Raw genomic sequence first — 25,552 nt, 5'->3', positions numbered from 1 at the left:
GGCTCCCCTCAAATGGCTCCTCCACAGAGAAGCGGTCCCTTTCCTTAAAATGCTTAATGCTCTCTCAGATGGCTGTTTGCTTTCCCGCTTATAAGCTGTCTTTTCCCGCTGGAAGGTCAGCCTCTTGAGGGCAGCGGCTTTGCTGGATCTTTGCTATATCTTCCCAGGGCTTGCAAGAGTGCCTGGCACTCACCACAAAGACTCCATCACCTGCCCTGCTCACTGGTGTGCAAAAACCCACCCAGGCAAGAGACAAGGAGAAACGACGGGGCCTGGGGCCATCACACACTTTGGGGAGACACACCTACAAATACCAGGGACCACCCACGCCCACGCCTGCCTGCAGGACAGAGACCTGGAGTGGGAAGTGGAACACCGCCTGGGAGGAGAGAAGGATGCTCGGGGCGAGCCCCGCCCCGCCCCGTATCCCTAGCAGCCAATGAGCGCGCGGTCCTCCCGACGCCCCCTGGGACGTGTAGTCCCGACCCGGGCGCCCTCGGGCGCCGCCGTGCGCCCCTAGACTCCACGTCCCGTCGTGCGCCGGGAGGCGCGGGGATTGGCCGGGCCCCGCCCCCGGCCCGCCCCGCTCGGCTCGCGCCGCAGCCCCAAGAATGAATGAAATCGTAGCGCGCTGGGCGGCAGAGCGGGCGGCGCAGGCCGGGCTGGGCCCGCGCGCGGCGGCAGCGGCGCCCCGGGCCGGAGACGGCCCAGCCGAGCGGGCCATGGCCACCGCCATTCAGAACCCGCTCAAGTCGTGAGTGTCCCCGCCGTCCACGTCCCTTCGTCCTGGCAGCCCCCACCCCCCGCCAGCCCTTCCCCCCGCTCGCTGGGGAGGGGGACGCAGCTGCGAGGATGGTAGTTGAATGGGGCCCCCCGGCGCGCCCCCGTACCACTCGGGGAGGGCCGCCACCGCCTGTCCTCCCCTGGGATTGGGGGCGGGAGCCCCTCCAGGGTCGCGGGGGCGCCTCTTCTTTGTCGCTGTCAGTGAAGGAATGTGGCGCGGGCTGGGGGGGTGGCGGAGGCCGTTTCCCCACCCAGAAGTGGGGGTAGGGGCTTCCCTCTCCTCCTGCATCTCTCCTCCGCGTCTGGGGGGGCGGCGGGCGGCGGGCGGCGGGCTGGGGACCGGGAATGCCGACGGCCAGACTCGCGGCTCGGGGTGTCCACCACCCTCCCTCCCCTCGTCGAAGCACCTTCCCCCGTCTCCTCCCTTTCTCTCCGGGGACCTCGGCCGCAGGGTGGGTGCCCAGAGGCCGAGGGTCCCGCCTCGGTCCCCGCTGCTTCTGACTTGCTCTCCCGGGGTCTCGAGGACCTAGACGCCGCGCGCGGCTGGGAACGTGATCTCTCCCGCTCCGGGCGCGTCTCCCAGCCCCGGGGGGCCCGGGGGCCCGGGGGCCCGGGCGGGGGGTGCTGCCGGCACCCTCCGTCTCCCGGGAGCCGCTTCCTCCCCTCGTGCAGCCGTCCCTCCCCGGTGCCTGCTCTGCCTTCGGGGGCCCCGAGGCTGGGAGCCGGTCCGCTCCCTCCCAGCTCTCGGCGTGCTCCGCCCCTCTCCTGGCACTCGCCGTCGCTGTCCGTCCCTCTTCGGGAGGGGAGCGCCGGACTCCGGGGTTCCCGCGCCCCCAACCCGCTTTCTCCGGCGGTGACAGCGGGAGCCGAGTGACAGGCGCACGGCCGCCCTCCCCCCCCTACCCCGTCCGCTCCCCGCCCCCCGCCGGCCCAGGGGAGGAGGCGGGGGCCGGGCGCCCGCGGCGCCGCACAAAGGGGCCCGGGCGACCTCCCCACCCTTCCCCCAAGCCCCGCTGCTCGCCGCCTTGACCTTGAGCTACGGGGGCCGGGGCTGGGGCTGGGGCAGGGAGTGGGACCCAGGAGCCCCGGGGTGGTGCAACGACTGGACGCGAGGCCCTCTATCGCTTCTGGCTTTGGAGGGGGACGTTGTAGGGGAGGAGACGGGGGGGGGGGGTGTTTCGCGGCAGCCGCCTACATGTGCGGCCCGGTGGTGTGCAGAAAGGGGGCTTGGAGGTTGTGTCCCTGCTGCGGGGGTGCGCGCTGCTACCACGTCCTCTCCCTCCTTCGCCAAGTGGAGAGACACACATGGGGCAGGGACCGCTCCTGCCTAGTTTCGTGGCTCTGGCCCATGTGTAAGGGGCAACAGGGGCTAAGTGTGGCACTGGGGCAGGAGTGCCAGCACCTCTCTTTGCTGTCACCTTTTTGAGGGGCTTCGGGGTGAGGGGAAGCCTCTTTCCTGAAGGAATTTAGAGAAAGAATGGCACCTGGAGCGAGGGGGAGACCCTCAGGGGTTCTGGAAACCCATGCAAACCCCAGTGTCAACCATAAATCCTGGGCCTCAGTTTTCCCACCTGTGAACTGGGAAGTCCAACGATTCCATGATCCTGGGGCTGTTGTGGTGTGTGCGCAGTGCTTAGCACCTGCCTGGCCCTGAATGACCAGTGGCATCAGTAAAGGTTCTGTTGTGGACATTCGAAGTCCAGGAGGAGGATAGAATGGGGAGTTCAGGTAGAGGGCTCTTGAAGGCGATTTGGGGTAAGAAAATGGAGAGATGGTGCCGGAGCAATGCGGGCAGTGCGCTTGCCTTGCACACAGCTGACCCGGGTTCGATCCCTGGGACCCCATATGGTCCCTGAGCACTGCCAGGAGTGGCTCCTGAGAGCAGAGCCAGGAGTAACCCCTGAACATTGTAGGTGTGGCCTATAAAAAAAGAGAAATGGGGGGGAAGAGATAGACAGTGAGGAGAGAGAGAGAGAGAGAGAGAGAGAGAGAGAGAGAGAGAGAGAGAGAGAGAGAGAGAGAGAGAGAGAGAGAGAGAGAGAGAGAGAGAGAGAGTGAGGAGCCCTTTGCAAGTGCCAGCTTGGGTCTGAGTGGAATCCCGTGTCTGTGGGATGTGGGGGGCAAGGCCTTAGCAGCCTGGGAGAACAGCTACACAAGGCTCCATACTGATCCTTTGGCAAGAATTCTGGGGTGCTGGAGGCCGGAGGTTTGGGCAGCGATGGAAAAGCAGAGGGCATGTTTGGGGATCCGTGTGAGGTGAGGGAGGAGGTGGCAAGGCCGCCCTCTGGGTGAGCTAAGGCTTCTGGGGGCAGGGCTGTCTGCAGAGGAGGGCTGAGGAGGACAGAGAGTGCAGGGAGCCAGTGTCCCTGATGTAGCTTTCTTATCCCTGATTCTGGGCCAGAGGTGAGGCAGAGATGCCCGGCGCCTCCCCCCCTCCCCCAGTTCCTGGAGATTGCAGAAAGGGCTAAGACTAGAGAAGAGCACGTGCATGTGTCTTGTTTTGTGTGCGCGCGCGTGTGTGTGTGTGTGTGTGTGTGTGTGTGTGTGTGTGTGTACCTTAAAGGGGTCTCCATCAGCAAGCGGGAGGTGGGAGGTGGCAGGCATCAAGTGGAAAGAGGTGAAAGCCTGTTTGCCTCACCTGCCCACCCCAGTGCCTCCTGGGGCACTAGGACCTTCTTCCTGGGTAGTTTTCATGCATTTTCAAACCTGAGCAAACTTTATATACAGGTGGGGGGGTGGAGAGGGGGAAGGGGAATGGGGGTTCCCCTGGGTGTGGTGAACCTTGGCCAATGCGTGTGGCTCAGTGGGCTAGTTCACTCTGAGGGTCTCTTGGGGTGAGTGAGTCAGTCCGCCAGAGTCAGTGGAGAAAGGAGTGGCAGGGCCCGTTTAGGGATCCACCCACTTCAGGGAATGAATATCTCCCTCGGTCCCATCTTTCACTTACCACAGAAGAGAAGTTATGGAGAAGGTGTGTAATGTCTCTTTCCTCTGCCCCGGAGTCCTCGAGTGGGAAGTAGGGATCATCACGGTGAAGCCAGAAGGCTCACTGTAAGGATTGTCTGAGTTAATCCCCGTAAAGCATTTAACCCGAAGAGCTTGGAGGGTGCTAGTATCTTATTGAGCAAACCTCCGCCCGCCCCCTCGTCTCTCTCGAAAAGGGTCAGCGGTCATCTTTCAGATCTGAGTACAGATCAGAGACTTTCTGTGGAAGGAGCGCCTCTTGAGACCCTTGGCCCACATTTACTCCCTCACTCCTCACCCATCCTCTTACCGACAAGATAAGTCCTGGGAAGTTAAGTCCTGTGCCCCGAGGTCCCACGACCACCAAGGGGGCGCAGCGGGATTTGAACCCGGGGAGTGTGGTTACAGCTTCCAGCTAGACCGGCTGCCTGCCTGGTCAGGAAAGTGAAGGGGGGGGGGTCACTGAGAGGGGGAGGGGAGACTGGGATAGGGCTGGGACAGGGGCGGCTTAGATGGGATAGAGCGGGGAAAGGGACGTCTGCGAGTCACGCGTGGCGCCAGCATGTCAGTGGGACATTCGCGTGGGCATCTGTAGGGAGTCCCCACGGCTCCCGGCATCGAAGTGCGCGTGTGTGCGTGTAAATGTATGTGAGTCGGCTGGAGGGCGTGGGAGCGGGAGTGTGCGTGAGTCAGTGTGGGAGGTGCGAGTTTCCCTGTGAATGTGTGTAACCTGCCATGTGCGGGCGTGCGCGTGTGCGCCCGGGGACGGGGCGGTGTGGGAGCGGCCGTGCGTGCCCGCGGCGCCCCGGCCCGGGACTACCACTCCCGGCGTGCCCCGCGCGGACCCGCCCCGCCGCCGCGATTGGCTGCGGCGCCCGAGCTCCCGCCCCCCGGGAATGAATGGATGGGCGGCCTCAGCGCCCGCCCGAGCGCTGGGAGGACCGACCCGGCGGGGACCTGCTGGGGGCAGGACCCGGGGAGCAAGATGGCCACGGTCATCCCCGGCCCCCTGAGGTGCTGCGGGCTGGCGGGAGGCGGGGGAGGACGCGCGGGCGGGGCTGCGCGGGCTGGTGTGCGCGCGCTCGCGTGCCTGTGCGTGTGCGTGTGTGTGCGTGCATGTGTGCATGCGTGTGCCTGCGTGGGGTGTGTGTGTGTGTGTGTGTGTGTGTGTGTGTGTGTGTGGCGCGGCTGGGGGTGGGGCCGATGGGGTGCCTCGGGGCTGTCACCGCGCGAGGGGCAGCGAGTGTGTGTGAATGTGGGTTCGGGCAAGAATGGGGTCCGTCCGACGCGCGGCTACTGGAGGAGCAGAGGGTGTGGGGGTCTTCCTAGGGGAAGGGCTGCCCGCCGGCCCCCAGGGCTCGGCGGGGAGTGAGGTGGCCTGGGGCGCGGGGCCCTGGGAAACTCGGGAGGAGCTCGCACACCTTTGTCTGGGGGTGTGGAGCTTGTCACTTGTTTATGCTCAGGGCTTCTCTCTCTCGGTGCTGTGTGTGGTTGTGGGATCATTTCTTTTATTCTGCACCAGGGAGCTTTGGCTATTTGGGTCTTTTGAAAGTGTGTCCAGAGCATTTGAAACAGCAGCAGTCGGGTTGTGTGTCTGTGGGTGTGTAAGTTTTTGTGAATATGAGCGGACCTGCCCGTTTCTGGCGTGTGTGTCTATCTTTGTGTATCTGAATACTCAGAATATGGATCTCGGTGGCCTGTGGTGTTGGTTCTATGTTGTGTGTCTGTGACTGTTTTCTCTGTGAATCTGATTTCACTGTAGAGTGTGAAGTGTGTGTGTATGTGTGCTTTATTTGTTTTGTGTCTTTGAATCTGTGTAGATGCATATTTGGGTAGTTTGTTTCTATAGTTGTGTGTGTGGGGGGTGTCAGTTGTCGGCATGTTGTGTTCGTGTGGGAGACTGTTTATGTTGTGTGTTTTTGGATGTGCGCGACTGTGTGCTCTGCCTGTTTCTACCCTGTGACTTGGGTTATTTGTTTTTCTGTAGATAAATGTGAGGGTGCCCATAGGTGAATTTGTCTGTTTCTTCTTTGTGAGTCTTGGGCTGTCTCTCTTTGTGTGCTGTGTTGGTGTTATGTGTTTGCATTTGTGCCACATGGACTGGGTCTTACACACTTTTGTCTATATTGTGTGTCCCTGCTCATTGGGTCAAGGTGGGCTCAACTCCTTGGCAGGGGGCTCCTGGGTACTGGAGGTTGGAAGTGGTGGGGTGGGGAGAGATGAGGCTGGAGGGGAGAGGAGAGGTTGGAGGGGAGCAGTGAAGCTGGAGGGGGGAGGGGAGGTGAAACTGGTGGAGGTGAGGCTGGTGGGGAGAGGGGAGGGGAGGCTGGAGTGGGAGGTGAGACTGCAGGTGAGAATGGTGGGGGAGGTGAGGCTGGAGGGGAGGTGAGGCTGGAGGAGACGGGGGAGGCTGGTGGGGGAAGTTAGACTGAAGGCAGAGGTGAGGCTGGAGGGGAGAGGGGGAGGTGAGAATTGTGGGGGAGGTGAGGTTGGAGGGGAAAGGGAAGGTGAGGCTGGTGGGGGAAGTGAGGCTGGAGGGGAGAGGGTGAGGTGAGTCTGGAGGGGGAGGTGAGGCTGGAAGGGAGAGGGTGAGGTGAGACTGGAGGGGTGGTGAGGCCAGTGGGGAGGTGAGACTGGAGGGGGAGGTGAGGCCGCAGGGCTGCACCCCTGAAGCCGTGCCCCGCAGCCTAGGCGAGGACTTCTACCGCGAGGCCATCGAGCACTGTCGCAGCTACAACGCGCGCCTGTGTGCCGAGCGCAGCCTGCGCCTGCCGTTCCTCGACTCGCAGACCGGGGTGGCCCAGAACAACTGCTACATCTGGATGGAGAAGACCCACCGCGGCCCAGGTACCCGCCCGGGGTCAGGCGGGCAGGTGGGAGGTGCGGGTGGGCGAGGCGGCTCATCCTGACAGTGGGACCCCCCCTGCCCCCCCAGGTCTGGCCCCGGGACAGATCTACACGTACCCCGCCCGCTGCTGGAGGAAGAAACGGAGACTCAACATCCTGGAGGACCCCCGACTCCGGCCCTGCGAGTACAAGATCGGTGGGCGGAGCTACGGGCTTTGGGGGGCGTGGGGGAGGGCGGGGCTTGGACTGGCCGCGACCCTCGCACCCTGCGCCCGGGCAGGCCTGTCTGAGGTCATCTCTCCCTGCACGGGCTAGTGGCTGTCTCCTGGCTCCCGGGCGTCCACTCTGGGAGTTGGGGGGCCCAGAATGGCGGGGGGCTCTGTCATGTGTGTGCCTGATGGGGCAGCCAGAGCGTGTCCCAAGTGTGTGACTTTCCCCATCGTGTGTCGGCCCCAGTGTATGTCTGTCCCCTGAGTATCCTGGGTCTGGGCGTACCAGGGTGCCCCGCGGCCTCCTCTGGTGTGCCCGCGCGCTGCGGGGTGCTGGGGCTTCTCCCGCGGTGTCTGGTGGATTCCCTGTCTCTCCTGCCTCTGGCCTTGTGACTCCCTGACCACGCCCCAGCAGGGGCCCAGGGTGTTCTCTGGGTCGCCCTGACTGTCCCTCTGGGGCGTCTGACAGCCTCAGAGGGACCGTCTGTGTCTGTCCCTGGGGGACCGCTCAAGTGATGGTGGAGTGCCTATGCAGGGGTGTGAGCGGTCTCTCTTGCCCAGTGGTCTGTCTCTGAGGGTCCTCGGGCATGTGGCGGGTGCAGCTGTGTGTGCCTGTCCTCCTGAGCTGAGAAGAGGTTGCCCCATGCATGTCACAGTGGACCCCACACAGTGTCCAGCAGTTCCTCGCATGCCTGGCCCTGTGTGGAGCCGGGGTGCTGGCTGTGACTTCCCTGGTGCCTGTGCATGTGTGTGTGTGTATATATGTGTGTGTGTGTGCGTGCATGTGCGTGTGTGTATATATGTGTGTGTGCATGTGTGTGTGTGTGTGTGTGTGTGTGTGTGTAGATGTGTGTTTCAGGGTGGGAATCCCATACCTGGGTCACCCCTCAGGGAGGAGCCTGCTGGGATTAGACCCCACCTTGGCCTCTCCCCAGACTGTGAGGCACCCCTGAAGAAGGAGGGGGGCCTTCCCGAGGGGCCAGTCCTCGAGGCGCTCCTGTGCGCCGAGACTGGGGAGAAGAAGATGGAGCTGAAGGAGGAGGAGGCCATCATGGACAGCCAGGTAGGAGCACCCCGGGGTGCTGCGCCCCGCCGTCCCCGCTCCCCCGACTCCATGCCCCCACGCCCTGTCTCTTTGGAACGCTTCTGACTTGTCCTGCCACCCCCACCCCTGATCCCCCCACTTCCTTTTTTTTTTTTTGGCTCCTTATGGGTCATACCCAGTGATGCTCAGGGGTTACTCCTGGGGAACCCTCTGGGATACCCCAGTTGGCTGGGATGTGCCAGGCAGGTGCCCGACCTGCTGTGCTACTGCTCTGGCTACTGCCCTCCACTTTCTTGACCTTCCTCTCCTCTCCCCTTCCTCTCCTCCGTCCCCTCCGGCGCCCAGAAACAGCAGCTGCTGGAGTTCCCACATGATCTTGAGGTGGACGACTTGGAGGACGACATTCCCAGGAGGAAGAACAGGGCCAAGGGAAAGGTGATGGGCCACCCCAGAACAGGCCCCTGTCACCCCTACCTGCCCACAGCTCAGACCTCACCTATTTCCCGGTGTGGCCTGAAGGGCGGAGAGGAGACTTTGCCCATTTTACAGAGGGGAATGCTGAGGATTGGAGCGCTGAGGGTGTCTGCCAGACAGGCTGCGGGTGGCTTAGGACTCTGGTGCCCAGGAGGGAGAAGGGGTCCAGCTACACCCTGGTTTGTAGGCCCACAGGTGGACAACGCTGGGTGTGTCCACTCCCTTCCCTGGGCCCTCACTGCTGGCTCCCCGCAGGCATATGGCATCGGGGGTCTCCGGAAACGCCAGGACACCGCTTCCCTGGAGGACCGAGACAAGCCGTATGTCTGTGATAGTGAGTTCTGAAGAGGGGGAGAGAGTGGGGCCCCGAGCGCTTGCCCCTTCTGCTCCCCCTCCTGGTCTGGACCCTGGGGCAGGGTGGGGTGCTCAGGCCTCTGGCAGCTGTGTATGGGGGCCTGGGGGGGCTCCTGAAGGCCAGGACGGGGTGGGTGGGCTGGCGGCCCCACTGCTGCCCCCCACCCCCCTCCGCAGTCTGTGGGAAGCGGTATAAGAACCGACCGGGGCTCAGCTACCACTACACCCACACCCACCTGGCCGAGGAGGAGGGCGAGGAGAACGCCGAGCGCCACGCCCTGCCCTTCCACCGGAAGAACAACCACAAACGTGAGCGGCCACCCCAGGGGGGCCCCCTGAAGTGGGGCTAGGGGGGAGCTGTGGAGCGGAGCGGGGAGGTGGGGGCACACGAGACATTTCTGGAAAGGCTCCAGCTCAGCGGCCCCTCCCCCCACCGACCATGGGGATGCTGGTTCCGGGGTTGCCATGGCAACCCACCATCTCTCCCTCGCTCCCGGCCGGGCGTAATATTTCTGGGTCTGATTTATTGTTTCAATTAGAGCTTGGGGAGGGGGGTGGGAGCTGGCTCCCTCCCTCCCTGCCCCTCTTTTGCCCTTCTCGGAAGAGCTCGGGCCAGGGGGCAGGGGCAGGGGCCCAGGAGCCTTTGGCGCCGCCTCTCACCCACCCAGTGCCAACCTTGACAGCTGAGGAGTGGGGGAGGGCTGGGGAGGATCTGCTGGGGTGTGTGTGGAGGGAATTTTCCCCCCATCTCTGAGGGGGGGCAGCTTCTCCTGCCTCCCCCCACCAAAACCCCAGGCGCCTCTGTGGGAATCTTTCCTTGGGACGTGGTTCCTGCAGCAGATGGCCTTGATGCCCCGACTCCGAGGGGCCAGGCTGGCACAGGGGCCTGTGATCAGCCGCAGGGCTGTGTGTGTGTGTGTGTGTGTGTGTATGCTGGATTTGCCAAGTTGTTTGCTTTTTAATAAAGAGGAGAGGTCAGAGGGCTGGAGCAATAGTACAGCGGGCAGGGCATTTGCTTTGCACATGGCTGACCCAGGTTCGATCCCTGGCACCCCACATGGTCCCCCAAGCCTACCAGGATGGATCCCTGATCTCCACTGGGTGTGGCCCAAAGCCAAAATAAAACAAAAAAAAATGAGGATTTTGGTCAGTTCTTGGAGATTGGGAGGTCCTGATGAGAATGACTCGACCCTCATTCTTTTTCACTGGCCACAGCTGGGGGGGCCCTCTCTCCCCACTTCCCTGTCTGAACCAAGGGTTATGCCTCTGGTGAGAACCCCCCTCTCTGACTCCCACCCCTAGAATTTTACAAGGAACTGGCCTGGGTCCCTGAGGCGCAGAGAAAACACACAGGTAGGGGACATCTCCCTCCACCTGCATTGCTGCCTTTCCTGCCCCGGGGGTCCCTGTAAGTCGCCCATCCCTGCCCTGTGGCCTGCCCTATGGGTCCCTGCTAGTCCTCACTCACCCCTGCTAGGGGGCTCCTATCACCCCCCTCATGCCTCACCCTATCTGAGGGGGTCCCTGTGCCCCCCTTCACCCCTGCCTGCTGTCTTTCAGCCAAGAAGGCCCCTGATGGCACGGTCATCCCCAACGGCTACTGTGACTTCTGCCTGGGGGGCTCAAAGAAGACGGGGTGTCCTGAGGACCTCATCTCCTGTGCTGACTGTGGGCGATCAGGTGACACTCCCCACGAGGGTTTTGGGGGTGCAAAGGATTTCCAGAGTCCGGACCTGGAGGATGGAGGCAGATGATCCTTGTGGGGGGTGGGGAGGCCCAGAGCACGCCAAGGACCCAGGATCACCGCGGGGAACGAAGGGGTTTGGAGAGGGTTTTCCAGGTGCTCCTGGCTCTGTGCTGAGCTTTGGGGTGGGGGTGCCGCGGCCCCGGCTCTGTGGGTAACGGCGCCCGCCATGGAGGTGTGTGGTTAACAGAACGTGGTTTCCCGGGTGGATTGTGGGCAGGCGACTGTGGTTGCTCGCCGCAGTGGGGAAGGGATTGTGGTTGTCATGGTGTTCTGGGAGTGAGATGCGGTTGGCATGGCGACCGGGCGCGTGGCGCTGGTTCTGGGAGTGGCCGCGGGTGTGTCTGGCTGAGCTGGGCTGACCGCGCCCCATCTTGTTAGGGACTGTGGGATGCTGGGCGCCCTCTGTCCTGGGCTTGGGTGGCTGGGAGCCAGGGTATAGGACCTGCAGGGGCAGGAGGGGGCTGGGAGAAGGCACCTTGTGGGGGATAGTGTGTGGCTGTCCTGGCATCGGGGAGCCATTGGGGTCACCATGCATGGGGGTGGGGTGTGCAAGGTGAGGACTCAGCCCAGGTGACCCCCTAACCATCTCACCCCCACCCCCCCAGGACACCCGTCATGTTTACAGTTCACGGTGAACATGACGGCGGCCGTGCGGACCTACCGCTGGCAGTGCATTGAGTGTAAATCCTGCAGCCTCTGCGGCACCTCGGAGAATGACGTGAGTCCCCCCGGAGCCCCCTCCCCAGACAGTGACTCACCAGGGCCACCCTGCTAGGACGCTCGCTTGCCCCAGCCCCAGCCCCCCCACCCCGGTTTCTGGTGCCCGTGCCCCCAGGGTGCCAGCTGGGCGGGTCTCACCCCCCAGGACCAGCTGCTGTTCTGTGACGACTGTGATCGGGGTTACCACATGTACTGCCTGAGCCCCCCCATGGCGGAGCCCCCAGAAGGTGAGAGAAGGGGGGGCGGGTGTTGTCTTCCTATGGGGGAGGGGCGGGATCCCCCCTGCCCTGGGCCTCACTCTCCACCTCTTGCCCCTGCCCCAGGGAGCTGGAGCTGCCACCTCTGTCTCCGGCACCTGAAGGAGAAGGCCTCTGCCTACATCACCCTCACCTAGGCCTGCTGCACGGGGTGCTGCCCCCCACCTTGGAGCGCCCCCTCACTGCTCCTGCAGGAAGGGGAGGCTGGGAGGCGGGGCCACCCCCTTCCCAGCAAATGGAATGTTTGCCCCTGGGGGCGGGCCCTGCAGGGACCCCCCCTGCTCCTTCCCAGCTCTTGGCAAACGGGCACCAGGCGTGTCTGCTCCCCTCAAAGCCATACCCCGCCTCTGGGCGGGCACGAGGGGTGGTGGATGCCAGCCGGGGGCATGGACACAGCCTTTTTCTAAAGAAAAAGTCAAAAAGTTAAAAAAAAAAAGAAATTAATATATACAAAGAGTCCTCTAAGGGCCGACGGGGGTGGCCGGGCCGCTCCTCCGGGCACTGGTTTCTGCCAGCTCCCGGCCTGGCAAGGCCCCTGCCCCCAGTTTCTGGAGTCGCCGCTGGCCCACGGCCCACCCAAGGTGGGCAACGCTCCGTGGTGCCAGGGTCGGTGGGCGCTGTGCCAGCCGCTGCCCTCGGGCGCGCACTGTGGATTCTGCATGAAGTGAACCATGGTTCTGAACTCCGCCCCGCACCCCAGCACCCACCCCGCACCTGCGCAGGGTGGGCCCTGCCCAGCACCCGCCGGGATGAGAAGCACAGACTGCAGTCCCCTCCTGCCCCCACCCCCCTCCCCCTTCCCCTACACCCGGCTAGGCCGGCGGCCCCTGCCCCCCTCGCTGGCCATTTTAGGGGGGAGCGAGGGGGTGTGGTTGTTTCTCGTGGTTGTGTGTGTTTGTTGTTCGGGTTTAAACAAAAAAAAAAAGGGAAATTGAGACTGCAAGTGGGGGAGGTGGTGGGCGTGGGGGCGGCCGTCCCCCGCGCGGCGAACCCCCCCGTCGGCGTCTCCTTTATTGCCTGCCTCTGCTGTGAATTCACTTGTTCTGTGTATTAAACTGGGCCAGGCCCCTCTGCCTACCTCTGTGCTCCAGGCTGCCGCGGGGCGTCACCCAGGAAGGGAAGAGGGGGGGCCTCTTCGGGGGCAGAAGCAAGCCAGGCTAACAGCTGGAGCTGGCCCCGACCCCCCCCCCCCACAGCGCACCCCTCCTCTCCGTGGCTTTGTCCCAGTGCTCCCCGCCTCTCCTCGCGGGAAGGAGGGGGATGGGCGAGGGGCGCTCGCCCCGCCAGCTGTGGTTGCCTTGGCAACTGCTGCTGCAGCTGCGGCGGGAAGCGGAGGGAGGGGGCAGGCGCGGGGAGGGGGGGCAGGGGCGGCCAGGGGCGCCTCCCCCGCCGGGGCTTCACCTGGGCGGGAAGGGCTTGGCGGAAGGACCCCGACTTGGGCATCTTGGGGGGCAGCAGTGGGCTGAGGCAGGAGGGAACCAGGACACAGCTCGGGAGAGCCCCAGATCCTCTGCTTCCATCCGCCCAGAACCAGCGACAGCAGAGGGGCCCGGAGTGGGGGAGGAATCCTCAGACTGAGCTGAAGAGACCCCCCCAGGACTTAGGGGGGCTCGGGGAGCGCCTGAGGGGGCAGCCTGATAACGGGAAAGAGGGATGGGCTCCGGCCTTGCACCCCAGCTGGATCCTGGGCACCCTGCATGGTGCCCCGAGCCCTCTAGGGGTGACCCCCCCACCCCCAAGTACAGAGGCAGGAGTGTCCCCTGAGCACTGCCGGGTGTGACCCAAAAATGAAGGAAAAATGTAGCAGCTTCGCAGGAAGAGGAGGTGTGGTGAGGGGGAGGCACCCAGGCCCCCACAAGAGGGGAAAGCGTGGGGGGGGGCAGGCGGTTAGGATCCAGGGACAGGCCAGAGATAAGACTTCTGGGAACGCATCTGTGGGAGTGACTGAGAAGTCTGGAGAGGGGCTGGGGGGGCCCGCGGGGTGACAGAGCGAAACTGGGGCGCGGTGGGGGAGGGCGGGGTGCTGGGATGCGAGGACAGCTTGTTCCAAGGCTTCCCGGTGGGGGGAGGGCGGCGGGGCTGGGGCAGGGCCTCACGGAGGGCCCGGCGTCTGGAACACTAGAATTTTTTAGGCGACTTGGAAATAGCCGGCTCAGATAGCCAGCTCAGCTCCGGGAAAGGATACAGACGCCGTCCCTGAGTGTTTCCTTGCCGGGAGGGGTGGGGTGTGAGGTCTCGGACAGCAGACTCCATGACAGTAAGTGAGCGGGCAGAGGGCCCTGGGTGTGCATATGTTTGGGGGGCACACCCCCACTTCCCACAGGACACAGGGCCGTGGCGTTTCCAGGAGTTCCACACTCAGTCATTTCGACCCTGAACCCCTAGTGCGCACACACATGCACAGGTCAGTGAATAACCTGGTCCCCCAGTTGAGCTCACGGGGGTGACCCCACCCCTGCTGAGTCCCTGGCCTAGAAAGCAAGGGCTGTGCTCTGCTCCCCCCCAACCTGCAAGAGGAGACTGACACCTATGGGGAACGGGCCAGGAGCCCCCACAAAACTCCACACGTCATCTCTGGGGCCAGAGGCACCCTGGTTACCTGCAGCACCAAGTGTGACCCCTGAGCATTACTGTGTGTGGCATGAAAAAGCAACAAAAAAGCCCCATATACCCGCTGGCCCCAGGTTAGGGGACCGGCAAATTCTGAAACACAAGCCGAGCTGGTTTTCCTGCTGAATCCCCACTGTCACTTCTGTGTTGGGTTTCTGTCCTTGCTTGGTGGAAGGGAAAGATATAAGGGAAGCAAGTGTGTGAGCCTGTGTGTGTGTGTGTGTGGTATGCTGTGCATGTGGTCTGTGTACATGTCATGTATGTGTATGCGGTCTCTAAATATGTGTGGTGTACATGTTTATGTGGTGTGTGCATGGGGGCTGGTGACAGTGCTGGCGATGGAGGGGGGACCCCACCTTCTTGTCGGCGACTCCAGGCTGCACACAAGCCTTTTCTATGAAACATTTTATTTCCTTTGAAATCTCCAGAAACATGCCAGAAAATTTCAAGACAGGGATAGGAAAAAAAAAAAAAAAAGGACAAAGAATAAAAAAAAAATCCAAAGGAAACAAATCAACATCTGAAAACAAAACAAAACATAAACACCCCACTATCTTCAGTATCAGGTAGAACACCAACCTTGAATTAAATAGATTTGTTTTGCAGAGATCCTTAAAAATAACAGAAAACCAAAAAAAAATCATAATTTACACTGGTCAATGTACATGATTAGGTCCCCAAAATGATTCGAATGATCTGAAGATATGAGACAACTTAAAAAAGGGGGGAGAGGGAGGCGGTCCTGGAGAACCATCTGGAGAAGGAGTTGGGCGGGGGGTGGGGGGGCGACGTCACAGTAGTTGGCCAGGGCTGAGGGCCAGGCAGCCCCCCCCCCAAGGGAGATGGCAGAAGTGGGGGCTGCTCTGCCGGCAGGGAGGGGGTGCTGCCTGGCACCTCCCAGAGGGCCTGCGTCCTGTGCAGCCCCTGGCGCCCCCTTCCCTGAGGTTTCTGGTCCCCAAGAGAAGGCAGTGGGGTCTCTGGCCCAAGGCTGGGCCACTGGCCCCGTGCCCAGCCCCTGCCGGCCGCCTGCCCCTTGTCCTCCCACCAGCCGAGTCACAGCCCCCAGACAGGCCTCGGCCCTCAGCTGGAGGCTGATGGGACCCACACACTGTCCGTCCAGACTCGTTCTGGCGCAACTCTACATGAAAAAATAAATATATATATATATATTTCTTGTTTGTTTTTAAAGGAAAAAAAAAAAAGAAACTCTGTCTTCTGGGTGAACAGCGTGGCACCCTGCGGGCTCGGCTGCCTGCGAGCGGCCCCTTATTGCCTTAGAGAAGCAGAGTCTCCGGAGGGTCCACAGCGAAGTGCCCCCAGGGAGCATGGGGAAGGGGGCCCGGGCGGCCACTGCAAGGACCACCACGGCAGGCCGATAAACTCGCAAAAGAAAAGACAAAAGCAGATGAAGGCGGCTGCAGGCCCAGGCTGGGGAGGTTGTGTGGGGAGGAGTGAGGCGGGGGGAGCAGGGAGGAGGGGACAGGCACGGTGGCCTTGGGCGGAAACAGACGATGAACGGTCGAGTGTGCAAACAGTCTGCCCCCAGAAGCGGCCTCTGCTGCGGGGGTCCTCTGGCTCTCCTGGGAGGCCCAGGGAAATGTGGAAAGTCTGAGAGAAAATGCTTCTGGGGGCTGCGGGGTGGGGCGGGGCGAGGGTCTGGGCCTCGGCCTTCACTTCTGGGGAGGTTGGGGCGGGTCACACTGAGAGTTTTCATGCAGGGGGCCGGGCCCCTCGAGCCCACACGGGGCCCCTCTGGGCCTTCTTGCAGCCCCCGCAGGCTGGGCCGGAGAGGAGGGTGGAAGACTCTGGGGAGGCAGCCCCACCCCCACGACCCCAGGCGGCAGCTGGGAGGAGGCTGAGCCCGGGGGCCCTGGGCACCAGGTCTGTGAGGCCGCCGGGGGGCCGGGCCGGGGCCTGGCTGGATCCTCGGTCGCCCCTGTGGGCGCGGTGGCCACGGGGCCTGGTGGACTCAGGGCTCCTTCTGGTCCCGGCAGAAGATCTCGGCGAACCTGCGCAGCTGCTCGCTGGCGGCCTGCGACTCCTCCTGCAGCCGCTGGTTGTTCTGCCGTAGACTGGCCACCTCCGACTGCAGCACCGCCTTGTCCTGCTTCTCCTGGGCGGGGGGGGGGGTGGGGGGGAGGAGCAGGTATCAGGGGGTTTAAGGTCACGATCGAATCCCGCTGCCGCAGCTCTCTGAGGGGCTGTGGTGAGGACTCCCGAGGTTGGACATGAGGGTTCACTCCACAGCCCATGACCCTAACACCCTGCTGCGCCCTCACGGCAGCGGAGGCCTCAGGATGGGGGTCAGCCCACTTTCCCATCCCTTCTGACACACCTTCCCATGGGAAGGGGGGGTTCGGTGTGCCTGGGCCCCCAGTCCCCCCCACCCCCGAGACAGACTCACGCCTGGTACTCTGACTCTGCTTTGCCCAACTTAAAATTACCCCAAGTGGGGCTGGAACAATAGCACAGCGGGTAGAGCATTTGCCTTGCACGGGGGGGGGGGGGGGGGGGGGGGGGGGGGCCGGGGCCAACCTGGGTTCGATTCCCAGCATCCCCTATGGTCCCCCAGCACCGCCAGGAGTAATTCCTGAGTGCAGAGCCGGGAGGATCGGACACCTGCAAGGCAAATACCTCACCTGCTGGCCTGTCTCTGGCCCCCTCCTGTGCCCGTAAGGACATCCGCTAGTGTGCCCGTAAGGACATCCGCACCCCTTGCGCTGCAGGCTTGGCTGGGGCCAGTGCTCCGGTGTCGCCCATAGCAGGAGACCAGCCTCGGGGTCTGTGCCTCTGCTGGTGGGTCTGCGGACGCAGTGCCCGGGGGAGCCGAGCAGCACAGGGCCATAGGGCCCCTGATACCGAATCACGTTCTCTAGCCCCCGGGGCCGGCCATACCTTCTGGAGGTCCGTGTGCAGCTGCTTCAGCATCACTTCCAGCTGGTACACTTTGCCCGTCAGGTCCAGAGGTGGCTCCTCACTGTGAAGGTAGGGGCTGGGGTCAGAGGGAGGGGAGGACCCCCGTGTCACACAGCTCCCGGCCCCGAGGCCTGAGAGTCCTTTAATGGCCGAGGGAGGCCGAGTGCCAGCCCGACCCGCTGGGGTCTGTGGGTGCACCCCACGGGCACCTCACTCACTGGTTCCCATCATTGTGGGGTGCGGGGACGGCTCTGGCGGAGGGTGAGTCCCATAGCCAGAGTGAGAAGCAAGAGACAGAGCAGAAATGGGCCCTGAGAGAGCCGCAGTCCACGGGGCAGAGGGCACGGCCGCAGCCCGGTACCCACACAGGACCGGGGTTGCACAGACGGGCACGGCTCGGTGGCCACAAGCCTTCCTGGTCTCTCCTCCATGGAGGGAGTGTTGGGGACCGCCCCAGGGAGCCCTGTGGGTGACAGAGTGGGCAAGACGCCCTCATCCCCCAGGGGTCAGTGCCAAATGTCCAGGGCACCCTGGGGGATACGACGGGTGCACATCCTGCTCCATGACCAGCTGGAGAAACCACACGCCACAGTGACTGTTGCCAGGCCGGGAGTGACAACGGTCTCTAATGAAGGTCACGGGACTCTCTCTCTCTCTCAATATATGCCATGTCATTGGCCAGAAGAGTCACGCATTGCTACTGCCCGGCCCATGGGGCTCCCAGGGGTGTCTTACCTCATGGTCGGGGTGGTCCTGGGCGTTGGGGGGCCCCTCTCCAGGCTCAGGTGGCTGTGGACAGGGCTGTGTGCGGGCGGGATGTCGGGGCTCAGAGCTGGGTCATTGAGAGAGAAGAGCGAGACGGCCCTTTGCACTGCCAGGAGAGAATTCCAGAAGGCAACTTAGAGGCGGGGGCGGGGCAGAGCTCCCAGTGACTCCCCCTTTGCCCCCATTGCCCTGGCCCCGTTGGTTCTCACAGTTTTTGCCCCAAAGGACAGAGCAGTAAAACTCGGCTTCTGAGCCAGGCCCAGTTCATGCCACATTCCACAGGCAGACACACGAGTTACCATGGTTTTCCTTTCTGGGCCACGCTGGGCAGCGCTCAGGGGCCCATCTGGTACCAGGGATTAAACCTGGGCCTGCAGTGGGCGAAGCATGTGCTTTTGTAAAATTTGGTTCTTGGGTTTAACCTGGGTGTGTGCTTAGGAATCACTGAGGCTGGGCTTTGGGGTACCATATGGGATGCCAGGGAGCAAACCTGGGTCAGCCATACGCAAGGCACACACCTTCCCCATATCCTATCATTCCGAACCCCCCCATTTTAATAACTTTATGGAGCACACCTCAGGGGTGACTCCTGAGCAGTGCCTGGAGGACCATGAAGTGCCGGGACTGGAATTTGGGCCTGCCCCATCTCCGGCTCCTCTCTCTGCATTTCTTTTTTTTTTTGTTGTTGTTTTTTTGCTTTTTGGGTCACACCCGGCGATGCACAGGGGTTACTCCTGGCTCATGCACTTAAGAATCACTCCTGGCGGTGCTCAGGGGGACCATATGGGATGCCGGGGATCGAACCCGGGTCGGCCGAGTGCAAGGCAAACGCCCTACCCGCTGTGCTATCGCTCCGGCCCTCTCTGCACTTCTGTGCTCCAACAACAGTGCAGTCCCAAACTGCAAACCCCTGCCCTTTGACGGCTCCATGAGCCACGGATGAACACTTCCCCAGGCAGACTCTTATCTGTGTGGGCCTGTTTTCGAAGACTGCCAACCTCATGCTTCTGCACCATACGGATGCCCACACAAGCTGCCCCACATACTTGCCTGTGGACACATGGCACCTTTGTGCCCAGAACAAGGACTCAGGGGCTGGAGCAACAGCACAGTGGGTAGGGCGCTTGCCTTGCATGCAGCGGACCCAGGTTCGATCCCTGACATCCTGTACTGGTCCCGAGCACTGCCAGGAGTAATTCCTGAGTGCTGAGCCAGGAATAAGTCCTGAATATTGAATATCACTGGGTGTGGCCCCAGACCAAAAGCTAAAATAAACAAAAAAGACACCTAGCTCATAGCCTGGGGGGCATGACCCTATGACCTATGGCGGAGCATCACCTGTTCAATCCCCAAGAGTTCAATCCCCAGGGGCTGGAGTGATAACAGCACAGCAGGTAGGGTGTTTGCCTTGCACGAAGCCGACCAGGGTTCAATTCCCAGCATCCCATACAGTCCCCTGAGCACCGCCAGGAGGCCAGGAGTAATTCCTGAATGCAGAACCAGGAGTGACCCCTGTGCATTGTTGGGTGTGACCCAGAAAGAAAAGAAAAAAGAGTTCAATTCCCAGCCCTATGGCAAGGGTGGAGCCCCTCAGACATCACAACACAGCAACAGTGAGAGGGACACAAATGGGAGGTGTGTGGGGTAACAGTGCTCAGTAAAAAGAGGCAGCCATCCTGAAATCTCCCCCTGCTCCGAGTTTTATTTCTCAGGCAGGGGTATAAGAGCTGCCGTTTCCTGTCTTGGACTTCATATTTGTTCTCTGAAAATATTTCAGCGTAAACAATTTCAGACAGGCCCCCGAAGCAGATAAAATTGAGTGGCAGGGCCGGAGAGATTAGTGTAGCCTTGCACGTGGCCAATCTGGGTTCGACCCCGACACCCCATATGGTCCCCAGAGGGCTGCTAGGAACGATCCCCGAGCACAGGGACCGAAACCCAAACAGAACATTCGGGCTCCTGGCTGGAGAGTACAGAGTCGCTGCCAAGCCGATTCCACTCCTGATACCGCACGGCCCCTGAGCTCCTTGCGAAGAGAGTCCCGAGCACAGAGCATGACCACGCTGGCCTCAACAACAACGTGAAAGGCTGGGGGTCACCACAGCTCCACGTGAGACCCTGTCATGAGTCATGCGACAACAACAATGCTGAAAGGGAAGAGAAAGGGGGGAGGAAGGAAAGGTCCTCAGGCCTTCCCTAGCAGTCTGTCCAGGCAGGGAGGCCCCTCCCTCCCTCCCTCCTTCCTTCCTTTGTGCTTTTTGTTTGCTTTTGGGCCACACCCAGCAGTGCTCAGAGCCTACCAGGCTCTGTACCAGGGACCACCTGGGTTTGGACTTGGGGTGCTGGGATGAAACCTGGACTGGCCGCTTACAAGGCAAGTGCCCTCCCTGTGCCATTGTACAACTGTACAATAGCCCTGGCCCCTCCCCGCGCCCTCTTTGTTTTTAGGCCACACCCCGCGGTGCTCAGAGCATGAGCTTTGGCCACTGGTGGGGCTTGAGGGACCATACAGGTATTGGGGATTGAACCTGGGTTCGATGTATGCAAGGCAAATGTCCTACCCACTGTACTACCCCCCTGCCCTGGCCCCTCCAAACCCTTACTTTTGGAACTGCAGAGTCACAGGTAAGCGCAGAGGCCCGCATTCCCTGCACCCCGCCTCCCCTGAGGAGGGATTCTTCCAGAAACAGGACAGTCACCAAATCTAAGGCACAAATGCTGTCTCCAGCCCAACTACCCCACCGCTCTGGCTCCTGCGGGTCCCCATGCCCTCCTGGCTCTTATCTGGGGTCCCCCGGGCTCCCGCTGACCTGCTTCATCTGGGATCTTTCCCTGGGGCTGTCACGAGCTCTCCCCTGAAGAGTGCTCGGTGGTGGTGGTGGTGCAGGGGGGTGGGAGGGCGGGGGCCTCTACTCAGTCCAGGCTGAGGTTCGTGCCCATGTGGGGACCGATGCCAGGGAGCCCCTCCAGGCCTGCAGAGCTGGCATCCATGTGCTTTGGCCACTGACTGAGCTGTCTCCTGGGCCCGTATCTCTGTTTACTAGTTAGAAGGGAAACCCCCAATCCGGTGTCCCCTTGGAGGGGGGCTGAACTCCACCTCTTGGAGGGACAAGATGGACTTTCTGTAGGCAGTAGAGGAGTTGTCAAATATTTTGGGGTGACTTTTAGACTGTAAATATCCTCCATCTGCTTATGTCGGCACCCTCCCTTTTTTGGGGGCCAAACTGGCGATGCTCAGGGATCACTCCTGGTAGTGCTTAGGGGACCATGCGGGTGCCGGGCAGTGAATTCAGGTCGGCTGCCTGCAAGGCAAACTACTACCCGGCTCTTAATCACCCCGTTTTTTAGCAGTCATCAATAATCATTGCTTTGGTGTTCAACTAAGGGTTCTGCATTCCACTCACTTCTTCAGGATTCACTGAGTGGAACTGTCTGGCAGGAGGAGGTAGCATGAGGCCCTGGGGAGGGGGCTGGGGGTGCCCCCCAATGTCCTCCCCGCTTTCTGGGGGGTCCTGGCCGCAGTGTGCTGGGATGTGAGGACGAGAGGGGAGGAGACAGCGCAGGCCTGGATGCTCCCCGGGACCCCAGCAACAGCCCAGGCTGTGCACGGCACAGTGTTTGTTTCGGTCCCTGGTTGCTCACGGGGCTCCAGGCAGCCTGTGGCCCTCTGGGTGGTGGTGAGGGAATGGGGGGCATGGCTGGTTCTCCTGGGGTGACCTGAGGTGGGCCCTGCCATGACGGGGAACGGGGAACTTTGAGCTGCCGCCCTGCCCCCCCGCGCGGCGAGAGCTGGAAACAGAGTGACAGCTGGTCGGGCCCACGCCAGGAAGCTTCTCCAAAACCTAAGAGAAGTTCCTGTGGGGCGATCACGCCCACACGGGGAGGCTGAGGCACCCCAGCTCCAAGGGAAAGGAGCTCCCGGCCGAGGGGCTGCCTCCCGGGGTCGCCGGCTGTGCCTGTAACACATGCGGGGGATGGGGGGGGCAGCGTGGTCCTGAGCTTTATGGCAAATGGATCAAATCTGAGAGTGGGGGCGGCCCCTGGGACCTGTACTCGGGGGTTTCAGCCCCCTGGTCAGAAACGCACTCTGAGGGGTGCTCTGGTGTGTGGGTGTACCCTGAGCCGTGGGACCAGCGTCTGGGCGGGTGTGAGCTCTCAGGGCCTGGGAAATCTCCCCACACCCGGGGACTAGAAGCTTCTGAACCGGGGCTCTTCTGGGAAGCCTGGGGCTGAGAGAGCATCTCAGGGCACGTAACGCCCACTGATCCCGCTCTGAGAGTGTGCCAGTGTCTTTCCAAAGGGGGCAGCTCCAACCGGGTGTGATCTTGGTCTCAGGCTGGGCAGCCCTTGTAAAGGGACTGAGCAGCTGCTCCAGGAGGTCACCTCCTCCGGGAAGGGCACCCAGCACGTTCCCCGCACTGAGCTGGGCAGCCGGAAACACGCGCTCACATTTATCTGTGGTATGGACACTATCTGGCGGCCACTCCCCACCAGTCCCACAGCATGAAGCAGGGCGGCCGGTTCTGTTCTCTGACCTTTCCCTCCCCGCCAACCGGCCCCCTGCATTCTGTGGGAGGATGCAGGGCAGAGAGAAGCGGGGAGTGAAGGAGAGAGAGGGAGATGCTTCCTGGGGGTCGCCTGCTGGAGTGGACTGGCTCCAACACCCCCTCAGGTGGACGCCTGCTTTGGGGGTCTGCTTCAGATTCATGGCTGGGCCCAAGCAGTCTAGGTTCTGTCCCCTGGGACAGAGTCAGCCAGTGATGGCCTGTCCAGATTTTCCTGAAGGCAGATGTGGCCTTATCTGCAGTGAGTGTAGCAAAAAGAAGCGAGGCTTTGAGGAAGCCTCTGTAAGGGGGCAGGGATGTGTTCTCTCTCCTGCTGATCAGAGCTGGAAGTGATGGCTGGAGCTCCAGCAGCCTCCCTGTGGTGGTGAGGCCCATGGGAACAACAGTGGGGAAAGCATATGGGGCCTAATGAGCTTGCGGAAGTGCCAGCCCCAGGCTGCTCAGCCCAGGAATCTGTACCTGCAGGAAACCTTGTGTGTTTACACCACTGTTAATGTGGGTTTTCTGCCACTTGCAGTGAATTCTACTCTAAATACCATTCTGATGATGACAGTCTTGAGCTGCAGTAAGATACCATCTGTTGAGGGCTTGCTCTGAGCCTGATGTGGTTTTTTTTTTCCTTAAAGGACACACCCAGAGGTACTTGGGGCGTACTCCTGGCTCTGTGCTCAGGGGACTGTATGTGGTGCCTGGATTTGACCAGAATAACTGGCTGCGTTCAGGGCACCTAGGCCCCTGAACTCTCTCTCTGGTCCCCTGAACATGTTCTCTCCACTGTGTTTCCCACACTTCACTGCTGCCTGGGAGCTGCAGGTCTGTTTCGATTTTGTTTCGCTTTGACTTTGGACCACACTGGCAGTGCTAAAGGACCACTGGCTCAGAGCTGGGGGGATAAGCAGTGCCGAGTAGGAAACCTGGGCCTCCACATGCGAGGTCACTGTGTGCCTGCCCTGCTTTGCAGACAAGGTCACCGGGAATCAAGAGGAATGGAGCCAGGAGCACCGTGAGGAAGCCAGTCGGAGAGCTGCCTGGGAACCCAGCTCTCTGATTTGCTTCTGGGCCACCCCTGGTGATACTCAGAGATCACTTGGTGGTTCTCAGGCGACCATATGGGATGCCGGAGATCGAACTCGGGTTCGATCGCATGCAAGCTAAGCGCCCTCTCTGCTGTACTACTGCTCCCTCCGGCTCTGGCTCTTTTAAAGCTAGTGTGCAACCCCCTTTCAAAGTCTCAAGGCCCTCCATGGATTATTCTAGGGCAGAGCGGGGAGAGGCGGGGCTGGGTGCAAGGCGCCTACCTTCGTATGCCTTGGCTGCGTTCACCAGGCTGGACCACTCGAGGCCGGCCGCCGTGTCGGGCAGCGGCATCATCCCGGGGTCGAGGCGTCGCAGTGGCCGGTCCCGCCCGTCGGCCAGAGAGAGCTCCGAGGAAGAGATGGTGGCTGGGAGCAGGGAGGCAGCGGGAGATGCAGGAGAAAGACAAGGTGGGAGAAACAAAGAATTGAACATGCTCTTCCCGACCCTGTATGAGACTTTATATTCCCTGCTCTGAGCACTGCGCCTCACCCAGTGTGATACGCTGGAGGGTGCTAAATGCTGGGTGCCTACATGGGCTCCGTTATTTTTTTTCTTTTTGGGTCACACCTGGCTCTGCACTCAGGAATTACCCCTGGCTGTGCTCAGGGGACCATATGAGATGCTGGGAATCGAACTGGGGTTGGCCGTGTGCAAGGCAAATGCCCTACCCGCTGTGCTATCACTCCAGCCCCGGGCTCTGTTTTCAACAGTGCTCCGGGGCAGCCTCGCCGAGGCTGGGGTAATAATGCTAGAACCAAGTCTGGGTGGTGGGGAGAGGTTGGGCTGGGATGCCAAGGAAAAGCATTCCAGGGAGATGAAGAGTCAGTATCCGCTCTCTGGGGAAGGAGGACAGTGAGGGGACAGGCTGGCCAGAGTGGGGCCGGGAGTGAGCTTACACAGGACCCATGTGGTGGGTGTGGGATGGGGATGGGCCCGAGCTGGGGACTCAGCTGTCCAGCTCCAGGTGGTCAGGGGACTGAAGGAGGGGGGGAAGGAAGCCCCAGGGGGTGTGGGGCAGGCACAGGTGGGCAGCCCTGTGCCCGGCGGGGGCCTGCCAGACTCCAGCCAGCCGTGTGGGAAGGCCTTAGAGGCGGGTAGAGGAAGGCAGTGTGGAGTGGGCACTGCTTCTGGGGGGCATGCGGTAAATCCTTGCCTGGGGGGCACCCAGAGAGGGGCAGGCTGGGGTGTAAGTAAATGGCAGTCAGGCTGGAGTAGGGAGTTGGGGTGACCCCTGTGCCTCGGTACCCCTAGCTACCCAGCCATGGGGCCACCCACTTTTTGGTCTCAGATGACCTAACTGTGGGATTTTCCAGATTCTTAGAGATGGCCCTGGACACTTGGCAAAAATAGCGGGAGCAACACCCAGTGCTCCCGAGTAACCCCCGTTTCCTCCCTGGCCCAGCCCCCAGCCCCAGGGGCTCCAGGCTCACATCTCTTCTCTGGGAAGCCGTTGCCGGCAGCAGGGCTGGCGGCGGGGCCCCCCGGCGCATGGGGGTGCTGGTGCTGGCGGCGCGCGGGCAGCGTGCTGGCGGGGAAGGCGCAGGTGCTGGTGAAGATCACGTCGCTGGGGAGGCCGGGTTCGGGGCCGCCGCTGGCGAAGCTGGGCTCGCGGCATCCACTGCACAGGCTCTCGTCCGACAGCGTCCGCTGCAGGCCCTTCTGGGGTGACTGTGGTGGGGATGGGGACGGGGTGGTCATGCCGGCCCAGGTCACGGCCCCCTGGAGGCCTCTGCGGCTGACCTGTGCCCATTTCTGCCCTGTGCAAAGTCCCCCAAGTTCCGGAGGGCTGACCCCCCCGCCCCGGCCCTGGGTGAGTTTCCTGAAGATGGGGTGAGCCTGCCTGAGTGACCGTGTTGGGGCCATGGGCATAGAGCTCCCCCATGTGCCCCCCAGCTGCAAGGAGCCATCTGGGTCCCTACAAGAGCATGGGGACAAATGTGCTGGCAGCCGCCAAAGGGTCTGGCATCCTTTCCCCTACTGGGAAATCCAACCTCCCTTGGGGTCCCCCTCCGCTCAGGGTGGTCTGCAGAGATGGGGGACAATCCCTGCTGGGCTCCATGAGAGGGCACGGGCTAGGGGCTCCGATGAGAGCCCTATGGAGCCCTGGTAGGCTCTAGGGGCCTGACCCCCCTTGTGCCTCGCTGCTCCTTCACCCCACGGTTAAGCCCCTGACTCAGGTGATGCCATGACTCCCGGCCTCGGGGCTGCTATCCCCCCTGGGC

The 25,552-nt window shown here is 62.0% G+C and overlaps 2 protein-coding genes across 9 annotated transcripts in view; one reads left to right on the top strand and one right to left on the bottom strand.

Annotated features, from left to right (window-relative positions):
- The first annotated feature begins 595 nt into the window (after positions 1-595).
- Positions 596-12,474, top strand: DPF1 (double PHD fingers 1). Of its 6 annotated transcripts, none has more exons than XM_055145840.1 (12): positions 596-754; positions 6,431-6,591; positions 6,680-6,787; positions 7,736-7,863; positions 8,191-8,280; positions 8,575-8,653; positions 8,851-8,982; positions 9,976-10,026; positions 10,234-10,353; positions 11,026-11,138; positions 11,256-11,367; positions 11,464-12,474. In XM_055145840.1, exons 1-12 carry the CDS (start codon positions 612-614, stop codon positions 11,532-11,534), a joined length of 1,308 nt encoding a protein of 435 aa, XP_055001815.1. In that variant the 5' UTR covers positions 596-611; the 3' UTR covers positions 11,535-12,474. The 6 variants fall into 6 exon arrangements, with proteins under 6 accessions (XP_055001815.1, XP_004600809.2, XP_055001816.1 ...); XM_004600752.2 differs by having other exon boundaries at positions 597-754; positions 11,286-11,367; XM_055145841.1 differs by having other exon boundaries at positions 616-754; positions 6,436-6,591.
- Positions 12,475-13,575: 1,101 nt separating this feature from the next.
- The window catches only part of SIPA1L3 (signal induced proliferation associated 1 like 3), a 186,719-nt gene continuing 174,742 nt past the window's right edge, over positions 13,576-25,552 (bottom strand). For all 3 annotated transcript variants that reach the window (XM_055145449.1, XM_055145450.1, XM_055145448.1), the window contains 5 exons: positions 24,761-24,998; positions 23,552-23,695; positions 17,659-17,794; positions 16,903-16,984; positions 13,576-16,120 (listed from right to left, as the gene is read on the bottom strand). In XM_055145449.1, coding sequence (XP_055001424.1) covers positions 15,977-16,120; positions 16,903-16,984; positions 17,659-17,794; positions 23,552-23,695; positions 24,761-24,998 — 744 coding nt within the window. In that variant the 3' untranslated portion in view covers positions 13,576-15,976. The remainder of the gene's footprint in view (positions 16,121-16,902; positions 16,985-17,658; positions 17,795-23,551; positions 23,696-24,760; positions 24,999-25,552) is intronic.

Source organism: Sorex araneus, chromosome 8 (genome assembly GCF_027595985.1).
Source record: "Sorex araneus isolate mSorAra2 chromosome 8, mSorAra2.pri, whole genome shotgun sequence".
Taxonomy (NCBI): Eukaryota; Metazoa; Chordata; class Mammalia; order Eulipotyphla; family Soricidae; genus Sorex; species Sorex araneus.
This window is presented reverse-complemented; position numbering and strand designations above follow the sequence as displayed.